The following is a 27,343-nucleotide window of genomic DNA, read 5'->3' as shown; positions in this document are numbered from 1 at the left end:
AAAAGAGATTCTTAAATTCCTACCATCCTCAGTCCTTGGCTGCTGAGGGAACATGTAGTTAGTAAGCACCATTTTCTGGGTCTCTGAATCAGTCTCTTTTTGAAGAGGTATCAGGGGTTTGGACTAGGGAAAGAAAATAAATGTTTAGTTTTCAATAATCCTAAAGCAAATACATATCCAGCAATACCTCTGAATAAGTACTCACCATTTTTTCTATAAAGTATCAATGTGTAGGTTACCCCCAAAAATGTTTTTAACATACATAATAAAACTTTAAGATTTGAAACAATATACAAATCTAAAAAATAAAATTTAGCTTTTAATACAAAGCGAACTCATAATGTATTGCAATTATCACTGATCATCCATACAGTTTTAAAAGTTCTCATATATTAAGTACATCCACAGTCCAATAATTACTTATCATAGTGATTTTAGTAACGCCAAAAACTAAGCCTTTCCATTTTATGTTATTTTGCCCCTTCTAGTATTCCCCTTTGGGAAGATGCTTTTGTAGAAATGATTTAGAAGGTTTAGTCTAGTTATCTGCAGGTTTATTTTAGCTGAAAACAGAGTACTTAAACACTGAGTTGTAACCTTCTCTTTTCTGCCCTGTGTCTCCTTTCTCCATTAAAGATACCACAAGTTACTAAGTGGCAGAACTAGAAAACCCAATTATTTTGGACCTCATTTTTCCTTACGACTCTTTTCCTAACTGGTTATTAAGTGTTTTCAATTTACTTCTTAATATAACTCATACTTTTGCCAGCCTACTGACCTAACATCCTACCAAGCCAAGCCTCGGCTAACTCCAGACAAGCAGGAACTACCCAATCCCCCCCTCACCTGCCACCCTATCAATTAATTCTTTGGACTTACTCTTGTGAAAACCATGCAGCTAGTTAATGCCATCCTATAATCTTACTCCCATTCAAACATTTCCTCTGTGCCCCCATCCTTGTTTCACAGTAGAGATACTGTCCTGCATCTCGAACATCTTCACTGAAAACTTTCCTTGACCTCCTCAGATAATGAAAATGGTAGATCTACTCCTTTCCCTAGGACAGCACTTCCCTGAAGCCTTCTCAGATACAGGTTGCTTCTTCTCCCACACCTCATAAACCCTAGTTCAGGAGGTGGAGTTAGTATGTACAAATGCTATGAGATCATTACTCCTCTCTCAATTATAAACACCTCTTCTTTTGAGGGAGATCAAACCCTGCCCCAACCATTCTAGCTCCTTTCCTAATATCCACTGACCTCCTGATAGTATCCAACTACTTCTGACTCTTTTATGCCAAATCTTTCCACGGTAATGGGTAATTCCACAGATATAAAATGTAGATGACATAGCCGTACTTTCAGCCCAGTGATTTCTCAGTAGATGAGGAGTGGGTTGGAACGAGGAAAGAAGTCTACCTAGATAGACACAATTATCTGGGAGGGAGTTCCCTGGTGGCCTAGTGGTTAGGATGCCGGGCTTTCACTGCCATGGCCTGGGTTCAATCCCTGGTCGGGGAACTGAGATCCTACAAGTCACATGGCATAGCCAAAAAAAAAGGAAAAAAAAAAGAACATCACTAAATGTAACTACATAGGTAAATATAAAAGACAGTTAAAAAAACCAATTATCTGGGAAGGGGAATTCCCTGGAAGTCCAGTGGTTAGGACTCCAGGTTCGATCCCTGGTTGGGGAACTATGATCCTGCGTGCCATGCGGCACGGCCAAAATAAATAAATAAATAAATGAATTTTAAAAAAAGAACGGTAAATTCTATGTTAAAAAAAAAAAGAATGATCTGGGAGGCTTTTAAAAACTAATCACACCCCTGAAAAAGTTCTAAAATTAACTGTGGTAATGGTTGTACAACTCTATGAATATATTAAAAACCTCTGAATTATGCACTTTAAAATAGGTAAATTGTAGAGAATGTGATTTATATTTCAATAAAGGTGTTATAAGAAAACTAATCATCTGTTATTTATTGAGTACAAAGGCAGAAAGAGACTGAGAACTATTTACCGAGCATCTCCATTCCCTAAATACTTAACTCCAACGATCTTTATTACTATTTCATTTTAGATACTCATTCTACTCCCTTGCCATAATTCCTACAATATAACCTGTTAATGTTCTTTCTCTCACTCATTCAGCAAGTGTTTAGTAAGTGCCTCCTATATGCAAAGCACTATGACAGGCACTGGGTATAGACTGGCGAGCAAACCATCTTTACTGATTCTGTAGAGCTTACAATATATGAGAGGAGGGATAGCGATAACAAAATAAATTACAATACAATGTAAGAACTAGGTAGAGAGGGTATAAGGTGCTAAGAGAACACAAAGCAGGAGGTATTTGCTTACCAAAATCTTGAGCCATGAGGAAAGCATTCCTGAAAGAACGCCTTCCTAGATGAGGATGAGCACATTAACCAGGTAAGAAGGGGGAGGATGCAGAACTCACTTGAGGAAATGAGAATAAAGACGTAAGGGGAGGAGGTGAAGCTAGAGGATGAGCAGGCATTTTAAGCAGGTAGTGCTAGAACAAGATTAAAGGGTCACTTGAGTTGCAGTGTGGTTCTGAATGGAACCAGGGTGATAAGAGATAGGGGCTGTGCCAACACCCGAGGCAGAGACCTATCAGGAAGCTACCTCAATAGTCTAAGCGAACACTGTCCAATAGAGATATAATGTGAGACAAAAATGAGAACCATAGATAATTTACAATTTTCTGGTAGCCACATGTTTCTAAAAGGTAAAAAGAGATTAAATTAATTTTGATAATGCATTTAATTTAAACTTATATATTCAAAATATTGTCATTTTAATGTGTAATCGATAATAAAAATTGATGTGATTTTACATTCTTTGTTCATACTAAGTATAGAAAATTCAGTGTATATTTTGCACTTACAGCATATCTCAATTTGGACTAGTCACATGACCATGTCTATTGCATTGGACAGTGCAGGTCTAACTGAAAGATGATGGTGGACTGTATTTAAGGGAAGGGGGAGCAGGAATAAAGCAAAGCACAAAAACATCTGATATATTTAAGAGTTAAGACTAAACAGAGCTTGGTGATTCATTGTACTGAAGTACAGGGAGAAACAGTAGTTAAGAATTACATTCCCAGGTCTCTGTCTCCAGCAAGTACTTTTTATTGATCTAGGGAACCCAGGAAAGGAAAAAGATTTGGAGCAGATGAAATGTTCAGTTTTAGGTTGGTTGAATTTGAGACATCTAGGGGGGGCAATGTTAAGTAGACAGTGAGTGTGAAGTTCAGGAAAGAGAACTGGGCTGAAGACAGTTGTTAGGAATAATGATGATATAGTCAGTAATTGCATCTTTCCCAGAGGAAAGTATAAGGAAAGTAACTAAAGCAGAGCCTAGAGCACCATGAGGGGCACCAACATATAAGATACTGGCAGAAAAAAAATTCCTGAAAAGGGAACTAAGGCGTGGTCGTCAAAAGGACAACCAGCAGAGCATGGTAACATAGACACCATGCAGATCTCTCACTTCATTGCTCCTACAAGACTTGCTCATCAACCCCACCAAGACTGCCACTCTCTTGAACTTTTTACTTTATCACCATCATTCTTTCCTGTCTTTGCTTCTCTTTTCATATCTGACTATATCTCATTATGACCACTTTCCTGCCAATTATCAAGACCTTGCTGCATTGTCCTTCTCTTGCACCTGGGTTGGCAAAGCTGCAACCCAGAATTATTCTAATTGTGTGCTTTCTCTGTATCACACAACTGAGCAAATTAGTACTAACAATAAGTCTGTGGTAACAAACTTCAACAGACTCCCAATGTTGCTTGAAAATTCTTCTAAACTTCCTAAATTGTATTCTGAAGAAGATATTATTTTCAAAAAAAATTTTTGTAAATAAAAATAGGATTCAAGAACTAAGAGTTTGGAAACTGCTACATTCTAAGAGTTTCACCATGTAGATTATTAGCCCTCCCTCTCAAACTTCATACCCAAGATCCCTTGAAGAATGTAAGAATCCCTGCCAGAGCTTTTGATTCCATCAGCTTCCACTCCAGTTATCCATCACTCTCTAATATCCTTAATCTCATTCTCCATAGAGCCTCTTTCCAACAACCTATAAACATGCTCTCTTATCTTGTCCCTAGCTACCAATTTCTTTATGTTCCACTCCTGTTCTTTCTTATCCAACCTTCTTAAAAGACTAATCAACATTCATGTCTCCATTCTCTCATTTATTTATTCCTTAAACTACTTCAATCTGGTATTTGACATATACTTCAAAAACTGCATTAGCTATGGTCAAGATAAGTTGGCAAGATAGGTATAACTTGCCAAAATATAATGGATATTTTTCAGACTTCATGTGAATGAACCTCTCATTGGCATTTATCCTGTTGCAACTCCTTCCTTTAGGCCAGCTGCTTCACCTTTAACGTAAAAACACCACCATATAGTTTTCCTTGTAAAGAGCGGCCATAGGGGTATGGCCACTCTTTCTAAGCCTATTAACCCACCTGCCACTTAAATGTTAGTATTCCTCAGGATTAATCTATCCCTAACATTTAAAAAAATAATCTGATAATAACCCCTTTTGACAAAATAATAAAAAGCTATGAAACCACTTTCAAGAAAAAGTGATTAAGATGATGGACTGAACACACATCTCTTCTCATGTTACAAGTCTTTTAAATACATTTTACAAATGAAAGGAATAAATCTATAATAGTACTGGGGAAAAAATCATGCCTTCAGGAGCAATTTTGAGAACCCCTGGAGGTTAAAAATTAAGACAGTGGAGAAACCAAGAGCACAGAAACCACAGCCGAAAACAAGGCGATGGGTTTGGGTGCGGGTGGGGGTGGTCCAAGGCCACCTGAACTGTTCCATGCGTGCCTACCTGGATACACCAAAGGTACTTCAAACTCAATAAACCTAACCAGAACGTCACATCTTCCCATAAACAGATTTCTTTCTCTTGTGGTTCTCTATCTTGGTTATGGTATCAATATCCACCTAGTCACTCAAGCCACATCTCTGGGGCTCATCTTTGCTTTTACTCTTCCTTCTCACATACATGCATTCTTCACACGTTCCACTGATGTGACCTTTTAAGTTATGCCCTAAATAGACAGTATTTTCCCGGGCCCTGTTATCATTACTCTACTTCAGCCAACACTTTCTGTTGCCTTGAGTATGGCAATGCCCTCCAATAGGTCTTCTCTGGCCTTCCTGCTTGGCACCACCCCCTGCTAAATCCATCTTCCATAATGCAGGCTGCAAAGCCTTTCTAATATATCAGTCTGATCATGCCACTTGCCTGCTCATATGTTACACAGCTTTCTTATCTCCTGTAGTAGGGCTGACATGTAATCCCAGGACCACCTCTCTTAAACTGATAACATATATGAATAATTGACCATGACTATAATGACCAAACATCCAGGTTGCCTGGGACATTCCCATTTTACACATGCTATTCTGACACTTATCATAAAGGCCCCTTTCACTATCAAGTGTCCTAAAATGGACAATAAATTACAGTCACCCTAATCACAACAATTTTCCACTGAGCCTGAATATGACCTTAGAATCCTTTAAAAAAATCATAATTTATCAAAGTTGACATGCAAGATTAAAAAAATCTATTTGCCATCCTTGAAATATAATGCAAGTTCCTTTGTATGGCATATGTGATCCTCCATGACCTGATCTGTGTCCACCTCTGTGGCCTCACATCCCACTCTTCCATCTCACAAGTTATGCTCTAGTTATAAAACCACTTGTAGCGGTACTGAATATACAACACTGCTTCACTAATAAGCGCTTAGGCTCATGATATTCTTTCTAACCAGAACACTCTTCTCCTTTCTTTAATCCTATTACTCTTTTTTTTTTTTTTGAAAGGAGCTGTAAGTTATTTTATTTTTTTAATAAATTTATTTATTTTATTTATTTTTAGCTGCGTTGGGTCTTCGTTGCTGCGCATGGGCTTTCTCTAGCTGCGATGAGCGGGGGCTACTCTTCATTGCAGTGCGCGGGCTTCTCATTGCGGTGGCTTCTCTTTGTTGCAGAGCACGGGCTCTAGGCGTGTGGGCTCAATAGTTGTGGCTCACGGGCTCTAGAGTGCAGGCTCAGTAGTTGTGGCGCATGGGCTTAGCTGCTCAGTAGTTGTGGTGCACGGACTTAGTTGCTCCGCAGCATGTGGGATCTTCCTGGATCAGGGCTCAAACTCGTGTCCCCCTGCATTGGCAGGCGGATTCTTAACCTCGGCACCATGAGGGAAGTCCCAGCATGGCTCACTCTTAATTTCATTTGAGAATCTGCTTTACTGTTCCCTTCTTCAGACAGATACTTCCTATATCACTCTATCTAAAATAGGATGTTTACTCCAACCCTGCTATCAGGGTTCCAATAGCAGGGTTGTTCCAATGCCTATCAAACTTTATTTTTCTCTGTAATTCTGAAACATTATTATGTAGTTACTTATTTGTCCCTGTCTCCCATGAGAATGTAAACTCAATGAGAATGTAAGAAGATTCTATTTGCTTCATCAGTATAACTCCAGCTCCCAGAGCAGTTCAGGTCCTACCGTAAGCTTTCAATAAATGTTTGTCAAACAAAGGAAAGTCCAAGGAACAAGTCTTAATTCCTTAGAAATACTTCTTCAAGGTTTGTCAAAGTGCTTGATTAGAAGCATACTTTAAATTATCAAATTTATACAGATATAAGCCACAGAGAGTCTCTATAAAAATGTTAAAAAGTTAGGGAGATTTCTGTCCTAATCTATCTTTTTACAGATATAGAAGTTAGACAAGCTCCAAAGGACTTACCGTTCATGAATCTACACATATTTCACAAAAAATTATCTGTATCTAAGTATTTTCCAGTATTTTCCTTATACATATGTCTTTACATGTGTACCAGATTAGAACTGCTGTTAAATAATCCTAAGTAAATTAGAATGCATAATCGTATAGAATAACTGGAATTCTATCAATTTACAAAATCAGAATGTCTACCTGATTATCTGAGAGCCACATAGCAGTCAATTGCTGTAGCTTTGTAAAGCTAAAGGGCAAATTCTTTAATCTGTGGGAAAAAATACAAACAAAAATTAAACTTTAAAAATGAGAAATGTTAAAATGAGAGCTAGATCTAATGGTCTTCTAAACAATGTTATATTATTGCATATGAAAATAGGAGAAAAACATTTAATTCAGGAGAAAACCCAGTATAGGTCTTTGAACAGGATATAAGACAAAATACTATTCAGTTTTATAAGAATTAATTTTAAAAATATAATTCAATTGCATCAATTTGATTGGGGGAAAAAATAGATAATCTAATAACCTCAAAAAAAATTATCTGCTAAGAAAAACTGGTAACTATCCCTACCTTACTGCAAAGGCAAGGACAAATTAAACAATGTCTCATAAAATTGCTTTGGATGTTTTACTTGCCTTTACTGACAACAAACTGTTATAGGAACCACTCTGAGTAAGAGCTTGTTATAAATACTGCACTCTTTATTTCATTGTGACCCAGCACTTTCATACTCAAGAAGACTATCTTAACACTATAATGAGTAAAAAGAAAGTAATAGCAATACTCAGTAGAATGCTAAATTGGAACAGCACCCTACTTAAACCTTCTGTCTTATGCCTATCTATTCTATGCCTAACTTCCAAGGAACCTAGGGAATCTAGGTCTCTAGAAACCTAGGGTGCTGGAACTTAGGGCTCTAGTTTTAGGGGACAAAGTATGGGCTGAAACAAGAATTTAATTTTAAAAGGGATTTAATTGTAAGGATTTAATTTTCAACCACACTGGATAGCTATAATTAATAATTTAAAAGGGGGGGCAGGGACAGTAGTTCTTCTTAAATAAAATGGAACAGTCTGAATACGCTAACTAGTCAGAAAACTGAGTTTACATTAAAGCTCTATCTTACAAGCTATGTGAATCACCTTAAATCTGAGTCGTAATTTTCTCCTCCATAAAATGGGAATACCCATTTATTATTTTATAGGGCTGTTTTGAATACTTTGTAAGATACTACAAAAGCAAAATGTAAAAATGCTCTTACAATGTTCTTTTATCACTATGAGTATCTTTACATCAGAAAAAATTATGGACAATCTGTTAACTTAAACATTGTTCCAATTTGTGATCTATTTTGCTCTATACCTTGGCTGTGTTGTCCAAAATTATTTGAGTGGGTGTCTAATCACACCTTTGCCCAGATTAATACAAGGAGTAGATTAGATTAAAAGCTGCTTTGCTCAACAGCAGTATTAAGGTGAAGATCTGACTTTAGAAATAAAAATGGCTACTATAAGGAGATAATTAAGACTATATAGCTAAAGTCAACATAAAATGAACTGTGACAAATAACCACAGTACGATAATTAACATCAGGTAAAATTAAATCATTCTTTCAAATGAAAATTCTACACAAAAAAACAAAAATATATATGAAAAGAAAAACATGCATTAGATTTTTCTAACACATATAATGAAATTTTAATTTCATCCAATAGATGTCTTCTACAAACCAAATGATGAATTACACTGTTACAAACCTATTGTCACTCAAATTAATGACTTTTAATTTTTGCATATCACCCATTTCCTCTGGAAGTGTCTCAAGTTTATTGGAATGGAGAAACAGCACAGTTATATTTTTCCAGCTTCCAATCTGAAAGAGAAACACAGAATTGTGGATCAAAACTTCGCCTACTGCTTAACAGACATTAAGTGAAGTATCATTTTCAAAAGTTATAAAAAATACTCTTCTCATTTATAAAAGGAATTATATTTTCCCTTTTCAACTATTAACTTTCATGTATGAAGAAAAGTATTTAGGTATCTCTTGAAAATCAATATAGCTAATTATTATTCAGAAAATAAATAACTTAGTTACAAAATTATTTCTGAAAGAAAATAAAGAAAACCACACTGGATAGCTATAATTAATAATTAGAAAAAATAAAAATTCAAAATAAATTTTAAATACAGTACCTCTGGGGGTAACTGTTGTAAGTAATTATGATCTGCAGCAAACGTTCTTATATTAGTAAGCTGCCCAATAGATGAAGGCAAAGCTTCAAGTTCATTGAAGCTACAATCCAGTTCTTCTATTGACACTAACCTTTAATTAAAAAAGAAAGCACATATTTTAACAAAAGGCCTGTATATCATTCAAAACTTAAGAACATATGACTATTTGAACTTGACTTTAACCAACCTAGAGAAAATCTACTTCCACTAAACTAAAGTTCACCTATAAAAAAATCAGCCTGTCTTCATTATAAATAAACCCAACCTGCAACCAACTGCTTATTTGAATGTTTTTGGAATCTCCTTTAGATGTTAACAATTATCTGAAAACAATATATGGCATGCTGAACCGAAAGAAAAATCTTCTAGTTCTATTAATACACAAAAATCTTACCCTCCTATAGAGTCTGGTAGATACATTAACTGATTTTCATCTATTTTAAGAGTTGTTACATTCTTCAATGAACCTATTGAGGGAAGAAATAATATACAATTTTCCATCTTGAACTAGAATCAAGTCAACCAACAGTCAATGTGAGCACATATTACATTTGACATGAATCATAAAGAACTTTTAAAAACCAACATATCTAAAATAGATACCACCCCAACCCCACCAACTCTCTATTCCCTCACCCTATATTTACAATTTTCACATACATACTACCTCTTAACAGTAGTGTATATTTATCAATTTAACCCTCACTAAAATGTAAGCTTCATAAAAAGTATGTACTTTTTGTCTCCCTCTGCTCACTGTGGTAGCCATGCTCCTTAAAACAATGCCGTGATGGCACAGTGAAGATACACAATACAAACTTATGGTATCAATGGATTAAAGAAGTGGTACTATGACCGTAGTTTTCTTAAGTGTATAACAAACTATTCTACATATTGTACGTATACTAAATACTAAAACAATAAAAATGGAGTTTAATTTAAAATTAAAAGTGTTGAATAAATTATGGTAGAGTTTGCAAAATGTAACCTGAGCTAAAACAGTTATGCAATTCAATTGAAAAATATGTAAAAATAATTCTGATTTTTATATTTAAACAACATGAAGATGCCAAGATTTAAGTTTTTGGTTCTTTAAGATAATTCAATTTCCTTGATGCATCATCAGACAAACAATTACACAAACACAGTTGACCCTTGAACAACACAGGTTTAAAGTGCACGGATCCACTTACATGCAGATTTCTTTCAATAGTAAATACTACAGTACTACATGACCCACAGTTGGTTGAATACATGGATGCAGAACCATGGATAGGGAGGAAATGAATGCAGATACAAAGGTGCAACTATACATTATATGAGATTTTCCCACTGTGCAGAGGGTTGGCCCCCTAACCGCCATCGTTGTTCAAGGGTTAACTGCATAGATTTTCGTAGGATTTTGCTTATGTGGCTGTCCTCTTGTGAGTCTAAAATGTAGTTAAGATTGAAAAAAGTTACTAGATAATGGCCACGATCAAGAGTTAAACCAAATTTGGGTAAATTAAACTCTTTTAAAGAATTTAAACTTTATTGCAGTGATAAAAATGACATTTCCTTAAAGTAAAGAAAAACAGTAATGTCAACAAAAGAGTAAATTGTATAACTGATCACATTAGAAAAAAATTCAAATAAGATCTGTGACTTCAGAGAACAGTAAAACTATCTCATAACAAATAAAATTTGATATACGGAAGCTCTGAATCAAGCAATGGCATTAAGTTTCTCATATTTTATATTAGCAAATATTAATTACATGATTTAGAGAGCAATACAAACCAATAGTCTCAGGCAGTTGTTGAAGTGAATTACTTGATAATAGGAGGTCTTGAAGGTTTTCACATGCTGAAATTCCTTCTTCAACCATTTCAATATTATTTTTAGAAACATCCAAATATGTGAGCTGTTTCAAGCTACCGATAAACTGTAAGTAAAAAAAAAGTAAATCTAATGATTCCATCAACAGTAAGTGGTGAAAAGTTTAGATAATAAACCTAATGCCAAGTTATAATTTAAAATTAAATGTTTATATGAGAGGATTCATAATTTTTTTTTAATGCTATTAGTAATGTATTCAGTAATAAAGCTAAGAGCTCCTACTAATGTTAGCCCAGCAGACATATACTTTTCTTTGGGAACTTAGCTGCCCATCATTTGCAAGGGGGAGAGCAAATATGGGGATTCGTATGGCTTTAGGTCTGAGAATGAACACAATGTCAGCTGCTAAGAAACTACATGGAAAATAGCTTACTTCAACAATTCCCTGGGCAAAATGAAATAAGATATAAAGTCAACTGCAACCGCTGGGAAGGACACACTCCATGGCATTAAAAGAGACTGACAGTTGACCCTTGAACAACACGGGTTTGAACTTCACAAATCTATTTACACATAGATGTTTTTCAACAGTAAATACTACAATACTATACTATTTGTGGTTGGTTCAATCTGTGGATGCAGAACCGCAGATCCAGGGGAGGAACCCCATAACAACGAAGGAATCTCAGATAGGCAGGGCTGACTATTAAGTTATACACAGATTTTTGACTGCACAGAGGGTCAGTGCCCCCAACCCCTGCGTTGTTCATGGGTCAACTGTGTTTTACAAAAATTTATTACAGAAATTTTAAAATTTCAATCAAGAATGTGTTGACAAACCCAATCAAAAAATGGGCAGAAGATCTAAATGGACATTTCTCCAAAGAAGACATACAAATGACCAAAAAGCACATGAAAAGATGCTCAACATCACTAATTATTAGAGAAATGCAAATCAAAACTACAATTTTGATTGTACAAAACCGGTTCTACAAAAACGGTTTTGATTCTACAAAACCGGTCAGAATGGCCATCATCAAAAAATCTACAAACAATATATGCTGGAGAGGGTGTGGAGAAAAGGGAACCCTCCTACACTGTTGGTGGGAATGTAAATTGGTACAACCATTATGGAGAACAGTAAGGAGGTTGCTTAAAAAACTAAATATAGAACTACCATATGTAGCTCTATAAATATGGTATAGATCCAGAAATCCCACTCCTGGGCATATATCCAGAGAAAACCATAATTCAAAAAGATACATGGGGATTTCCCTGGTGGCGCAGTGGTTAAGAATCCGCCTGCCAATGCAGGGGACATGGGTTCGAGCCCTGGTCCGGGAAGATCCCACATGCCGCACAGTAAGCCCATGTGCCGCAACTACTGAGCCTGCACTCTAGAGCCCACATGCCACAAGTACTGAAGCCCGCATGCCTAGAGCCTGTGCTCTGCAACAAGAGAAGCCACTGCAATGAGAAGCCCACACACCGCAACAAAGAGTAGCCTCCGCTTGCCAGAACTAGAGAAAGCCCATGTGCAACAGCAAAGACCCAACACAGCCAAATAAATTTATTAAAAAAAGATACATGCACCCCAATGCTCACTGCAGCACTATTTACAATAGCCAAGACATGGAAGCAACCTAAATGTCCATCAACAGAGGAATGGATAAAGAAAATGTGGTACATATATACTACGGAATATTACTCAGCCATAAAAAAGAATGAAACAATGGCATTTGCAGCAACATGGATGGACCTAGAGACTGTCACACTGAGTGAACTAAGTCAGACAGAGAAAGACAAATATCATATAAGGACCTACTGATTAGCACAGGGAACTCTACTCAATGCTCTGTAATGACCTATATGGGAAAAGAATCTAAAAAAGAGTGGATATACGTATAGGTATAACTGATTCACTTTACTGTACACCTGAAACTAACACAACATTGTAAAAAAAAAAAAAAAAAAAAGAATGTGTTGACAATTTAAAAAAATGTAATTTGCTTCTATCTAACAGTATTAAGTAATCATTTTTAAACTAATTAAAATTTATTTGAAAATGTATAATTCATAAAAATGCAAAGCATAGACAGCAATAAGGAAAGTCTTTAAAATTTGATATACGTACCCCTGGAATGAAAGTCAGTCTATTACCATCCATCCAAAATTCTTTCAATCCACTTAGCTGCTCAAGTACTTCAGGCTATTTAGATCGGGGGGAGGGGGGAATATATTAATTTACTTGAATATATTTAGTTGGCAAAAGAAGCTCCCCTGGGAATTTCTAATGATAAGTTTCACTTTAAAAAATTAGGAGGAAAAAAAAAAAGCAGAGCCAAGACTCAAGCCTTTCCACTATATTATAGTTATTACACAAATATTACTAAACAGATATTCCATAACAGATTACATAAAACTCCTTTAAGCTTTTGATTACATAACAGGCTCAAGTATTTATACAATTAATAAATAAAACAAGACCCATTACTTTCAAGAATACAATAAAAAGATACTCTGAATCATTAACTGTAAAAAGATGTAGACTTTTAGGGAATCTTAAAAAAAAAGAAAAGAAAAAGAAAGATATTCTCTGATGACCTAGAGGGAGGAAAAAAGAAATAAGGCAATATACATCCTAAAAGTCCAATAATAAGGGAAAGGTAAGTAAACCAAGGCATAATCATATGATAAGTGTATTATGTTATCTTCAGCTTCCTGCAATTACATGGTAGAATACTGTTCATAACATGATGTTGAGGAACCAAAAAATTTAAAAGATGTAGTGGACTTTGGTATTCAGGCAAAATTTGCTCTTAGGTATTCACCCTTGGAGGCTCTTCTGAATGGATCCTTTGAAGATATTTCTGTCATCCCACAAACCTGTGTCCAATCATTGACAGTATGATGGCATGGAGTGTCATCATATCTAATCACCATAATAACATGAGTAATACATAAAAGGCATGTCATTCAGATTTACTGTTAACATTAAGTATAGATAAGAATTCTAGGTTTAAATTGTATTAAAAGAAATCTCTTTCTGTGCTTTACCTGTTACAATTCTAACAGTAATTTTTTTTTAATGTGTAATGTTGGAAGATGGAAATGGTACAAAAATTAATGATTCTGAATGATGCTCTGATTCATAAAATAAACAATAATTTAGAATTTTCAAATAGTTAATATGGAAATAGATTAATACATATAAGACAAATATTGAGAAAATGTACAATAGTTAGATAATTTAGGAAGCACAGAATATTTATTCATTTTTTCACAAGGAGTAAAAACTTCTACAACACAGAGTAAAAGTCATCATATACCAGCTTCAATTAAAATATCATAAAGAATATAAAATAGCATATTTTAGAAAAAAACATGTGATACCCAAAACCACCATGCTCCTCCAGTGACTTCAGCTGAAAAGCTGTCTATTTAGCGAGCAAATGTACAATACAATATCCAAAGGGCAATCATGCAGCTGGCAGTGCTGAGAAATTCTTGTTCTTAAGACTATCATTTGGAACTTAACAGCAATTTAAAAAAAAAAGCTTGTAAACATAATGTAAAAATTTTAATGATGATGATATTGTTAATGAATTCCTCTTCAAAAAACTATCTAGCTTATTTTTCTGAGTTCTCTTGGAGCAATGACTGAAGACAAAAAAACTGCTTACATACTTCTTTCCTTTTTGATTTAGCATCATACTACTTTGCATACAAAGCAAAAACACGATCCTGAGGTCTCATTACCAACTTGAAAATAATAGTTGTTTCACTCAATGTTTTCCTTTTAGCTATTAAGTAAAATTATAGAGAAGTACTTTATCACTGAGTAAATTCCTAAGCAATACTCCCATGGAGTTATTTTTGACTCACAAGTACTTTTCCTGATGCATTCTAGTCTGATGAAACTTTTACCCTTATAATCTTTCAAAGTTTCTACTTCCTGTGCCTAAAAACTTTTAAATACCTTTTCTATGGGTTTCTCATTAATTTTACATTTTTACCCTCACTCCTTTCAGATGTTGTTATCTGTTAAATTTTCCCTGTTAAAAAATTTCATATCTTGTCTCCCTAAAATATGTGTGTATCTTTACCCAATTTTATACTTTACAAAGGCAGAGAAATAAACACATTAATTTTCACATTTTGCTCTTGATCAAATGAAAAGTCTTATGGATAGTGAGGGTGGTGAGAACTTACCACTTCTGTGAATTCATTACTTCCCAAATCCAGTCTTTCCAGCTGGGTCAGTCTATTCATGGTTCTATGCACAATGGATTAACAAAGAATTAAGTATACAAAAATATCAATTACATGGAATCTTTTAAAATTTATAGTGTAAAATATTCTTATGTATCATCTAACAACATACAGGCTTTCAAATGTTGATAAAATAAAAATAATAATTTTCTAAGAAAAAAGTCATATTTAATTTCTAAATAAAATGAAATAAGTTATCAATTATTCTCTAATTTTGCCTTCTCATCAGGTTATTTCTATTCTTAAGAAGTAATTGCAATAAATTTAAACCCCCAGTCCAGAATACGAGTAATTGATTTTCCATTTTTTCCACAAAATAAATTTTCAGATAGTATAAATTAACTAATGATTAGATTGTTTGGCAGCTTCATATGAATTACCATTTTTCAAGACTGGTGATATATTTGTAAAACTTTAAGATAATTAACTGAAAATTAACATTCAAAATTCCAAGAACAGTAAATATTACATTGTTCCCCACATTTTCAAATTAAATTCAATATAATTCAAAATAAAGTTTTACATGAATCACAAATATAATTTGTAGACTGCATTTATTTTAAATTAAAGTTACAATATACCATTTTTAACTTCCAACTTAATACCAACATATCTCCGCAACTACAGAAACTTGAAGAATGTACAAACTGATTTCATGATGAAATAAACTAAGTTGTATTTTTATAGCTCCTTCAATGAAGGCACTTTTTAAACTAAACTAATTTCTAATTAATTCAAACACATATTTATATTCTTAAAGTATTATTTTTAGAAAAACCTATTATTTAATAGGTTGAGGTGCTACCAGCTACCCAGATAAGGAACTACATTATTTTCTTTTCTAATTTTTAATTTTTAAATTTTTTTTTGGCAATGCCGCATGGCTTGCGGGAGTTCCCCAACCAGGGATTGAACCTGGGCCACAGCAGTGAAAGCACCAAATTCTAACCACTAGACCACCAGGGAACTCCCTAGGAACACATTAAATTTTTCTAGGATATGACAAAATGATGGCAAAATACAATCTTCATATTATCAATATATCAATGTTAATTAGGAAATTAACACCATTAAAAAGCAACAGACTCCTTAAATTATGACACAAGAACACAGATTATTTTTATTGTCTCTTGAAATTCAACAAATTAGTAATAATAAGTAAAATAAAACTTGATTAAATTTATCTGGCTTTTTAGTGAAAAAAAAATAAGAATACATATCATAATTGTAATTATGTTACTGACCTACCATTAGAGAAAGCTAATTTTCCCTAACCCTTCTATTTAAAATATGCCATTCTATCAACACTAATTTAATTCATCTCCCAACATCAATTTTTCTCAAAGCTGCTTTATTTAACTCTGATTTACTGAGTGCCTATTCTCAGGTTCTATGAGGTACTATAATTCTACCTCCCTTACTCACATCTGTCTTTGTCCTGAAAACCTGTAAATTAGTACCAATTTGCTTTATAACAAAGCGAAAAGGTGTTTCCAGGATCTTTCTCAAGAAAGATTAGATCCTATGTCCATAATACTATACCAGGCCAACGTTTGAGAAAGGTAAAGAGGGCTGTGAGGAGGGGGTAAGATTGAAAGAAGAAAACATGGTCTTATTTTTCTTAATTCAGTATTCTTATAATGACAAGATAACACAGAAAATTCACATGCAGCAATTAAACACTTTATATCAACAAGGGTAAGTTATTTTTTTAAAAGGGTACAAAAGAAAAGCAGTGCACTAGAAAATTCAATTACAAACAATATCGTTAGAAATTTAAGTTTTAAAACTGATTTAGGAAAATGTGAATGACACAGATATGTAATAAAAAAGAGGAAATACACTGTTAAATTCTAAAAGCATCTCCATCGCAACTTGCTGTAGCTAACACTGGCAACTTTGGTCCTACTCATACACCTCAAAAATCTATCTAAGGGCTTCCCTGGTGGCGCAGTGGTTGAGACTCTGCCTGCCAATGCAGGGGACACGGGTTCGAGCCCTGGTCTAGGAAGATCCCACATGCCGCGGAGCAACTAGGCCCGTGAGCCACAATTACTGAGCCTGCGCATCTGGAGCCTGTGCTCCGCAACAAGAGAGGCCGCGATAGTGAGAGGCCCGCACACCGCGATGAAGAGTGGCCCCCACTTGCCACAACTAGAGAAAGCCCTCGCACAGAAACGAAGACCCAACACTGCCATAAATAAATAAATAAATAAATAAATAAATAAATAAATAAATAAAAATCTAAGACACAAAATTTCACCTTTTCATTTTCATTTCATTTTTACATCTATTCATTTAAGATCCAGCTTCCTACTTCAAGGAGAAAGTAAAAACAATATCCCTCAAATTTCATCCTGTTTGTCTCTAAAATTCCTTTGTACTTAACTCATTTTTACCTTCTCTTCTGTCTCAGAGGAAAAATATACATCCTTTGTGTTCTTTGTACTGTGCTCTCCAGTATTAAGATGGTATTAAATTTCATTTAACTGCGTATTTAAAACAGCTTTCCCACTGCTCTAATCTTGGATCATAAAAAGGTCCACTCACATAACCTGAATGCACATGACTTTCCTAACACGTAAAATTGTGGCCTCTTTATAGTTTGTGAGGCCTCAAATATTTTAATCATGTCTTAAAAAGAAAGCAGTAAAGAATTATATTTGCGGGCTTCCCTGGTGGCGCAGTGGTTGAGAATCTGCCTGCCAATGCAGGGGACACGGGTTCGAGCCCTGGTCTGGGAGGATCCCACATGCCGCGGAGCAACTGGGCCCGTGAGCCACAATTACTGAGCTTGCGCGTCTGGAGCCTGTGCTCCGCAACAAGAGAGGCCGCGATAGTGAGAGGCCCACGCACCGCGATGAAGAGTGGCCCCACTTGCCGCAACTAGAGAAAGCCCTCGCACAGAAACAAAGACCCAACACAGCCAAAAATAAATAAATAAATACAGAATCCTGGTCAAAAAAGGTGATGATTTACTTTAAAAAAAAAAAAAAAAAAAGAATTATATTTGCAAATACACTGAGAGAGCCCAATCTGAAGTTAAATAAAGACTTAAAATAGAAGGAGTTAAAATAAGTGAATTACCTATGATATCAGAGACACCATATTAATTGTAGGCTTAGATGTTTCAGTAAACAATTTACACCTTGTTTATTCAAATCTCTTAGCAGTCAAGTTCTGAGCTAAGGAGTCATCAATGCCAATACCAAGTCTGTAAAAATTTAAACCTTTTTGAATTTTAATATGGATAATTCCCACTTTAATTTATGCTCACAACCATCACCATAAACTCTAATCAATCCAGTCTTCTGGGAATCAAAACCAGATATGCTCCTTGCCCTCAAAGCCTTACACTCATGGGGGGGTGGGGGTGGGGAGGAGGAAGGACCAAGTACATGTGCCCATGGGAATATGCTGGTCAGGTAAGACAAGAGTAAAATGTATTTTAAAAATTAGGCTAATGCAGTAAATGTCATAACAGATATAAGTAAAATGCTACAGAAGTTGAGTAAACAGAACAACTAACTCCTGGAGAACTGAAGATGCTTCTATCAAGAGGTGACAACTCTTGACAAATAAACTACAACAGGAGTCTGAGAAGTTTTCTGTAAGGGTCAGATATTTTAGGCTTTGCATAAAGTCTCTGTCACAACTACCTGACTCTACCACTGTAGAGCAAAAGCAGCCATAGACAATATGTAAATGAATGAATGTGGTTCTGGTGAAACTATTTACAGTAAGTAGGCTCTGGGGCAGATTTAGCCAGTCTGTAGTTTGCCATTACCTAAACTGTAAAAATGCAGCAGTGAATCAGGGTGTTTTAAGACATTTCTTCAATAAATGGACATAGACCAGTGCATTTTGAGTTTGTGTATCTGTTTTAGTTTTATCTTATTTGCTCTTGGACTACCATCTCCTCTTGATGTTAGCTTACCAGTAGGGGGCCCTCCATCCTATTTCCAATTTGCAACAGACTAAAACCAAACAAGTTCTGAAAACTTAAGAGTTACCAGACTTTACATGGAGACCTTATGAGTCTCTCTAATGAGTACTATGTAAGAGCTCTAGTATAGAAATGAGGATCTTTATCTGGGACTCAGGTGGGCTTTACATACTTATTATTCTGACTTTTGTCACACAAGACTGAGTTCCAGAGAGCTATGAAATCACTATTAAATACCAACAGATATACAGATTTTTATATTGAACACCACTAATTAATATACAAAGACTACAAATGTCAGTCTTTTAAAATAATTTGCACTCACATTTTAGATATTAAAAAGTTAATATTTCTCTAAGGATTTAAGAATTTAAAATTCTAAACTAAATTTCACAAAGGATAGCACCTTTACTTACTTTGGCAACATTTTCAACTGGTTTTCTCTAAGTTCTAATATCTGGAGTTTAGTTAATCTGCAAAACAAATAAAATAAATCAAGCATGTATGACAAAGATAAAGAATTTAATTAACAAATTAATGCAATCCTCTAAAATTTTAAAGCAACCAATATTTATTGTGTAATTACAACGTGCAGAATATTGTATTAAAAATTACACAGAGGGCTTCCCTGGTGGCGCCGTGGTTGAGAATCTGCCTGCCAATGCAGGGGACACGGGTTCGAGCCCTGGTCTGGGAAGATCCCACATGCCGCAGAGCAACTAGGCCCGTGAGCCACAACTACTGAGCCTGCGCGTCTGGAGCCTGTGCTCCGCAACAAGAGAGGCCGCGATACTGAGAGGCCCGTGCACCGCGATGAAGAGTGGCCCCCACTTGCCGCAACTGGAGAAAGCCCTCACACAGAAACGAAGACCCAACACAGCCAAAATAAATTAACTAATTAATTAATATTTTTTTAAAAATTACACAGAAATATAAAAGAAGAAAAGACTATTTTTACTCCTCAGAATTAATTGGGGGGGGGGGGATAAACAGTTCTTGACATACCCAAAGCACAAAATAACTGTCCCCTAATATCCATCCTAACGAACTTCATGCATTTTTCTGAAAAAACCTCCCCAGATTATTAGTCATTAGTAGATTACAGAACAATAATTTAACTCTAGGGTTAAGCTCTGAGAGAGAAAAATAAAGAAACACAAGGGAACATGGAAAAGGAGAAAATCCTCTGGCACTTCAGTGATGCACATTCCAATAAAATTAGAGGATAAATGAGCAGATGAACTGTCCAGAGGTGCTCACTAATGCTACAACAGCAATCATATTACAACATACAACGTATGAAGTCAGCAGGCTGTATACATTAAACTTACAGTGTTACATGTCAAATACATTTCAATTTTAAAAAGTGGTCCAAATACCAGATACAGAAGAGAAATCTGACAAGTACATGACATGCATATAAGTATACACATACATACACATGTGTGTATATACATATATGTGTACATACATACATATATATGTTTATGTATGTAAATATATAAAGCATTATAATGTGGTTCCCACAGGACAGTCACTGGGCTGCAATGACACCCAAAATTCTTTTTTCTTTTTTGAAATACAATTGACAAACAACATTGTTAGTTTCAGGTGTACAACATAATGATTCGATATTTGTATGTACAGTTGACCCTTGAACAACATAGACATCAGAAGTCCAATGGGACAGAGTAACCGCTTGAGCTAAAGCCGGCCCATAGCTGACCCTTGAACAACATGGGTTTGAACTGTGCAAATCCACTTATACACAGATTTTTTTCAACAGTAAATACTATGGTACCACACGATCTGTGGTTGGTTCAATCTGCGGATTTGGAACCTTGGATACTAAGGAACTACGGATATGGAGGGCCAACTATAAGTTATATGTGGATTTTTGACTGTGTGGAAGATCAGCACCCCTAATCCATGCATTGTTCCAGGGTCAACTATATTGTGAAATGGCCACCACAAAAAGTCTAGTTTACATCTGTCACTATACACAGTTACAAAATTTTTTTTTTCTTGAGATGAAAACTTTTAAGATCTATTCTCTTAGAAACTTTCAAATACCACACAATACAGTATGGTTAACTATAGTCACCATGTTGTACATTACATCCCCATGATTTATTTATTTTATAACTGGAAGTTTGTACCTTTTGACCACCTTCACCCATTTGCCCACCCCCGCCCCCTCACCTCTGGCAACCACCAATCTTTTCTCTGGTATCTATGAGCTTGGGGTTTTGGTGGTTTTTTTAAGATTTCACATATAAGTGAGATCATATGGTATTTGTCTTCAAGACAGAAAGATGACTACCATATTAACATGTATTTGGATAGCATTTCCTCTAGCAATTAATCTAAACACAATAATAATTTGATACCTACTGTTCATTTACTGATTCATTTTTCCATTAGAAAAATTACTCAGGGACTACAGTATGACAAGAATCGGTCTAAGTTCAAGCAGGGAGCAATGGGGTGGACCCCAGAAACACATTTTTCTTTTCTCCAGAATTTTGATTCCAGTGAAGACAGATAAACCAATAATTAGATCATTTTAAAAAATGTGTAAGTGCTAAGAATAAAGCATTCTATCTCAAATATGCAAAAATTATCCCAATTTAAATAAACTCCCTAATTTTACATACTTTGAAACCAAGTGTTAAATTACGTTTTTCTTTTAAATTTTCACTGCTTATTTCTATTTGGGAAAATAAATTCCAAGACAAAATAACAAGTTCTGAAGAAACTATAAAAACTACAATGCTTGGAAATAATTACAAAAGAAGAGCCTATGAAACTGTAATGAATAGTATTACTAAAGCAACTTGTAGTTTTGTAAACTTTACAAGAGCTAACAAGAGAAGGTTTTAGAAGAAACTGTAACTTACCTGCCAAAATTAGCTGGCAAGAACTCTAGGAAAGCGTCATTCAGATATAACTGGGTTAGGTTTAACAGCTGAGAAAATCCATCAGGAAGCCTAGGTAAAATAAACCAGAATTTAAATTTAATTCATATACAGAATTTTAGTCTCTTATTAAAACCTGTCTAAGAAACTGTCTAACCAACACATGTTCTTAACAGATAACAGTCACCTCTTCACTTTTATGAGTGATCCTCAAATTGAGATTTGCCTTTTATAATAACTTACCTGTTTCAATGTTTACACCTTCATCATTTTGTAAAAAGGAAGTAAGGCAATATTTGTCTCAATAAGATAAAATCTGCACGTAACAGTCAACTATGAATGAGCCACAACACACAGAAATGTATTCAGGCCATGACTATGATATCAGCAGACACTCTTGAAATTCACCTTATCTAACACCAATCCAAGGGACTAGACAAAGAATTCTAAACTTTGACAGTATTGACTTTTGGGGCTGGATAATTCTGTGTTGTCAGGAGGCTGTCTTCTGCATTGTAGGATGTTTAACAGCAACCCTAGCCTCTGACCCACTAGAAGCCAGCAGCACTGTCCACCACCACAAGTTGTGAAAACCAAAAAATGTCTCTAGAATTTACCAAATAGCCATAAGAGCAAAACAGTCCCTATTTGAGAAACACTGGTTTAGATTATTTTCAATTTCAATATTTGGTCCCTAAATAATCAAATAAAGATTGTATAATTTTATAATGACCAAATGGAAAGAAATAATATTAAAAGCTGAATGACATTTAAGATCATATAAGAACCTATAAGTAGCTTTACTTTTATTTCCTCTGGCTTACAAAAGAAATTACAAATCTAGAACTTGATGCTAGAGGAATATTTTCAGATGAAGGTAAAACATCATCTTTACATGTTTGTCCTTTACATGTTTGCCTATGTTTGGAAAAACTCATTAAATACAATACTGTAATATGTGAAAGCTGGTTTCAACTTTCAACTTAGCTATACTAAGCTATGCTTCACACTATTCACCTTTTGCTTCATCATTCCATTTTTGCAAAATTTAACAGCTTTGGTCTAAGAAAGCATTCTGCTTAAAGGCATTACCATCATAAAAGAATATATGTGACCTCTGATATATAGTACAACCAATCACATGGCTCTTCTCTTTTTTTGTTGTTTTTACCTTTTTGACCTTTCGGTTTCTTTTATTCTTTTCAAAAGTTTGAGTGTGCCACACACACTGGATTTGCAGGTGAAGACATTTTTATATTGTGCAAGTAACACTGAGCTAGGAGACCTGGATTCTAGTCTCATTTCTGACATTTACTATCTTTGAGACTTGGGGAAAAGCACTTGCCTTATCTGTATGCATGTCAAATTTACCTCTGTAATATATGGAGTTAGAAAGAGTAATTAAAAGGCTCCTTTTTAATCTAACTAAAATTTTGTGCAGATTTCAGATTGGTATTAACTGTTCATTAAAATGTAGAAAGTAATATTCTACTATATCATATTTGCTTTATTCACAAAGGTAACTTTTAATTCAACGAGAAGAACTCACTTGGAAATAGGATTTACACTGGCCTCCACAACTGTCAAAACTTTACAATTTTTTATATTTTCTGGAAACTCCTGTATCCCTAGAAAATGAACAAATAATCAATGATCAAGTGAAAAGAATCTATTACAAAGGAAAAAATCATAATGATATTAATAATTAATGTACACTTTTCAGATTCAAAATTTACCAACTGAGCAGATTCTTGATAAATTGACAACACCAACGTCAAACGAACAGAACCATCTGCACAACAATTTCTCTTCACTCTTTTGCCTCTTTATGACTAGTGCTAATTATCTTGTTTAGTTTTGCCTTCCTTTCCTTTTCCCAGCTCTTCTGAAAATCAGTGCCTTCTCTATGTGGTATTAAGGACACAAAATTCAGAACAATTAAGCATTCTTTGTTTTTTCACATAAAAAGAGGCATTAATTTTTTTTTAATTTTTATTGGAGTATAGTTGATTTACAATGTTGTATCAGTTTCTGCTGTACAGTAAAATAAGTCAGTTATACATATACATATATCTACTCTTTTTTAGATTATTTTCCCATATAGGTCATTACAGAGTATTAAGAAGAGTTCCCTGTGCTATACAGTAGGTTCCTATTGGTTATCTATTTTTTATATAGTAGTGTGTATAAAAGAGGAATTACTTCTTAATTGCTGGGCTCCAGACTGAGCTAGTCCCTAATACATACAGGATAACAAAGCTGAAAGCAAAGCTGAAGATAGAAGAGGTAGAAAATATGTATCAGATATGCCAGTGGATATGCCTGACGCAGTACACCAATACTTCTGTAAAATACAACACAAATGTGACAAGTCAAATTATGGTAGAAGTTTCTTAGCACTTAATCTTATCTCTTCAACTTATCTTAGCAAAAATATAGCAACAATAATTTGTGAACTAGCAACAATCCATAGAGAAACTTTAAGTAGCACTGTTCTAATCTAGACTAGAGGAATGCGAATTAATAACTTCAAAAAATATTACAAAAATTCTGTGTTATAAGACTCATTCCTCCACTAACATAACATGAGTATCAAAAGGGCTGACACTAGAGGATCATCTAAGGCTCTTTCAACTTCATTGATGTATGATTCTAAGCAAGTTTACCACAGTGCCCAAGTATAGAATTTCAGATAATGAAAAAATGAATGATACAAAATCAACTGGCAAATATTACAGTAATAACTGATCAGTCAAAACTCATCAATGGATGCTAAAATTAGTGGGTTAAAGAATGAAGAAAAACAGTATACATTTATATAGTCTCAAAGTTTCTCTCCCCAAAATACTTATTAATTTTAAGAGGGGGAAAAAGTGAAGAAATCTCATAGGCACCACTTAAACTGTTTCAAAGTTAGCATCAGCAGTTAACAGCATCATCACGGGGCAACTAATCTTAAGACGCACTGAGAAGGGGTGCAGCATCTACTGTCGTGTTCCTGCCCCAAACACCCAACCTGAATTGAATCATAAGCAAACATCAAACAAATCCAAATTAAGGGAAATCCTATACAGCTGGACAGTAATCTTCAAAACTCTCTGGGTCTAAAAAGATAAAGACAAAGAAAAACTGAAGAACTACCCAGGTAAGAGGAGATCAAAGAGAACTGACTGTGATAAATACCTACTTCACACACACACACACACACACACACACACATACATAAACTGGAAAAATCTGAGTAAGACTGGGGGGCTGTATTGATGTCAATATTATTACTGTTCTATAATAACTGCAAACATTACCATTGGGGAAAACTAGGTGACAAGTACAAGAGTACCACTCTGTAATGTTTCTTAAAACTGCATGTGGATCTACAATTATCTCAATAAAAATTTCAATTAAAAAAATCTGGGCTTAATGATTCCTTAAGGAAAGGTTTTATCATTGTTGTTTTATTAAAATTCAATTTCCCTAACAGTTTCAAGATGATTCTTTTTTTTTTTTCAATTTTAGTTTAAGGAACTTTTGCTGGAATTTACAGAGTTCATGTAAAGCTTCAAATCAGAAAATGTTAACACTGATGGATATCTAATGATATTAAGGAATTACTGTTAGCTGGTTCTCTTTTTTTAAATGTGATAATAGAGAGTTTCATCTTAACTTATTTATACATGAAAGAGGTTGTCTGATTTGCCTTAAAACAATCAGGGGTGACAAAACAGGAGGTATAAATGAAACTATAACATACTGATAAATTTTGAAGCTGGTTGGTAGGCACATCAGGTTTATTGTATTATTCTCTCTACTTAGATAACAAGATTAGCAAAAAAGGACTTTAAAACAGCTATTGTACTTAAAGGGAAAAAATGAACAAAATGGGAAGGAAAAGATTAAATGTAAGAAACAGAAACTTTACAAATGATAAATACAATATGTGAATGAAAAATCCAAAGGACAGGATTAAAAGATTAGTCACTGTAGGAGAACATGTCATAGAGACAGGAAGACATGGTAACAGAAAACAGCCATTCTGAAACATAGAGGGGGAAAAAAATATATGAAAACCCAGGGATACATGGGACAATGTAAAGCAGATTAACATATATTTACCTATCTTTAGAAGTTTGCTTATCAGGCACCACTAAGCGTACATGCTCTGTGAGGGGAGAATCTTTGCCTCTCTTGTTCACTACTGGAATAGGACATGGCACATAGTTATCAGTGTCACTAGATAACGTCCAAATTCTTTTCCAGGGTGGTAATATCAATTTTCATACTACAGTACCTATTTATATTCTTGTTGACATTTGATGATGTCTTTACTTTTTGCTAGTATAAGGGGTTGAATCTCACCAGAAATAATAGAAATATTAATTAAAACTAGATATTTTCCTGATATTTCCTAGAGATGCTGAACACATTTTCACGTGTTTAATATCTATTTAAATTGAAATACAGCTGATTCACAACATTACGTAAGTTTTAGGTGTACAGTATAGTGATTCAGTATTTTTTACAGATTATATTCCATTAAAAGTAATTACAAGGCAATGGTTATAATTTCCTGTGCTGTACAATAAATATATCCTTGATGCTTATCTATTTTATACATAGTAGATCATATTTCCTAATCTCATGCCCCTATCTAGTCCCTCTCCCTTCCTAGAGGAATCAAGCTCCCTGACTTCACACCATACTACAAAGCTACAGTAATCAAAATAGTATGGTACTGGCACAAAAACAGAAATATAGATCAAAGGAAGAGGGTAGAAAGCCCAGAAATAAACCCACACACCTGTGGTCAATTAATCTACAACAAAAGAGGCAAGAATATACAATGGAGAAAAGACAGTCTCTTCAATAAGTGGTGCTGGGAAAACTAGACAGCTACATGTAAAAGAATAAAATTAAAACATTCTCTAACACCATACACAAAAACAAACTCCAAATGGATTAGAGACCTAAATGTAAGACCAGATGGTATAGCAATCCTAGAGGAAGACATAGGCAGAAGACTCTTTGACATAAATCACAGTAATATCTTTCTGAATCCATCTCCTAGAGTAATGGAACTAAAACCAAAAATAAACAAATGGGACCTAATTAAACTTAAAAAGCTTTTGCACAGCAAAGGAAACCATAAACAAAACAAAAAAGACAACCTACAGAATGAGAGGAAATATTTGCAAACAATACGACCAACATGGGATTAATCTCCAAAATATATAAACAGCTCATACAGCTCAATATTAAAAAAAAACAAACAATCCAATCAAAAAATGGGCAGAAGATCTAAACAGACATTTCTCCAAAGAAGACATAC

The 27,343-nt window shown here is 34.7% G+C and overlaps 1 protein-coding gene across 13 annotated transcripts in view; it reads right to left on the bottom strand.

Annotated features, from left to right (window-relative positions):
* ERBIN (erbb2 interacting protein) overlaps positions 1 to 27,343 on the bottom strand; it is a 117,126-nt gene that overhangs the window by 29,373 nt on the left and 60,410 nt on the right. For all 13 annotated transcript variants that reach the window (XM_007176005.3, XM_007176007.3, XM_007176008.3 and 10 more), the window contains 11 exons: positions 23,567 to 23,645; positions 22,000 to 22,089; positions 19,516 to 19,572; positions 15,094 to 15,157; positions 13,016 to 13,090; positions 10,843 to 10,987; positions 9,458 to 9,530; positions 9,025 to 9,154; positions 8,586 to 8,701; positions 7,023 to 7,092; positions 24 to 123 (listed from right to left, as the gene is read on the bottom strand). In XM_007176005.3, the coding sequence (XP_007176067.1) occupies positions 24 to 123; positions 7,023 to 7,092; positions 8,586 to 8,701; positions 9,025 to 9,154; positions 9,458 to 9,530; positions 10,843 to 10,987; positions 13,016 to 13,090; positions 15,094 to 15,157; positions 19,516 to 19,572; positions 22,000 to 22,089; positions 23,567 to 23,645 (999 nt within the window). The remainder of the gene's footprint in view (positions 1 to 23; positions 124 to 7,022; positions 7,093 to 8,585; positions 8,702 to 9,024; positions 9,155 to 9,457; positions 9,531 to 10,842; positions 10,988 to 13,015; positions 13,091 to 15,093; positions 15,158 to 19,515; positions 19,573 to 21,999; positions 22,090 to 23,566; positions 23,646 to 27,343) is intronic.

The sequence above is a fragment of the Balaenoptera acutorostrata genome, chromosome 2, assembly GCF_949987535.1.
Source record: "Balaenoptera acutorostrata chromosome 2, mBalAcu1.1, whole genome shotgun sequence".
Classification (NCBI taxonomy): domain Eukaryota; kingdom Metazoa; phylum Chordata; class Mammalia; order Artiodactyla; family Balaenopteridae; genus Balaenoptera; species Balaenoptera acutorostrata.
The sequence above is the reverse complement of the archived record's forward strand: the minus strand, read 5'-3'. Positions and strand labels throughout refer to the sequence as shown.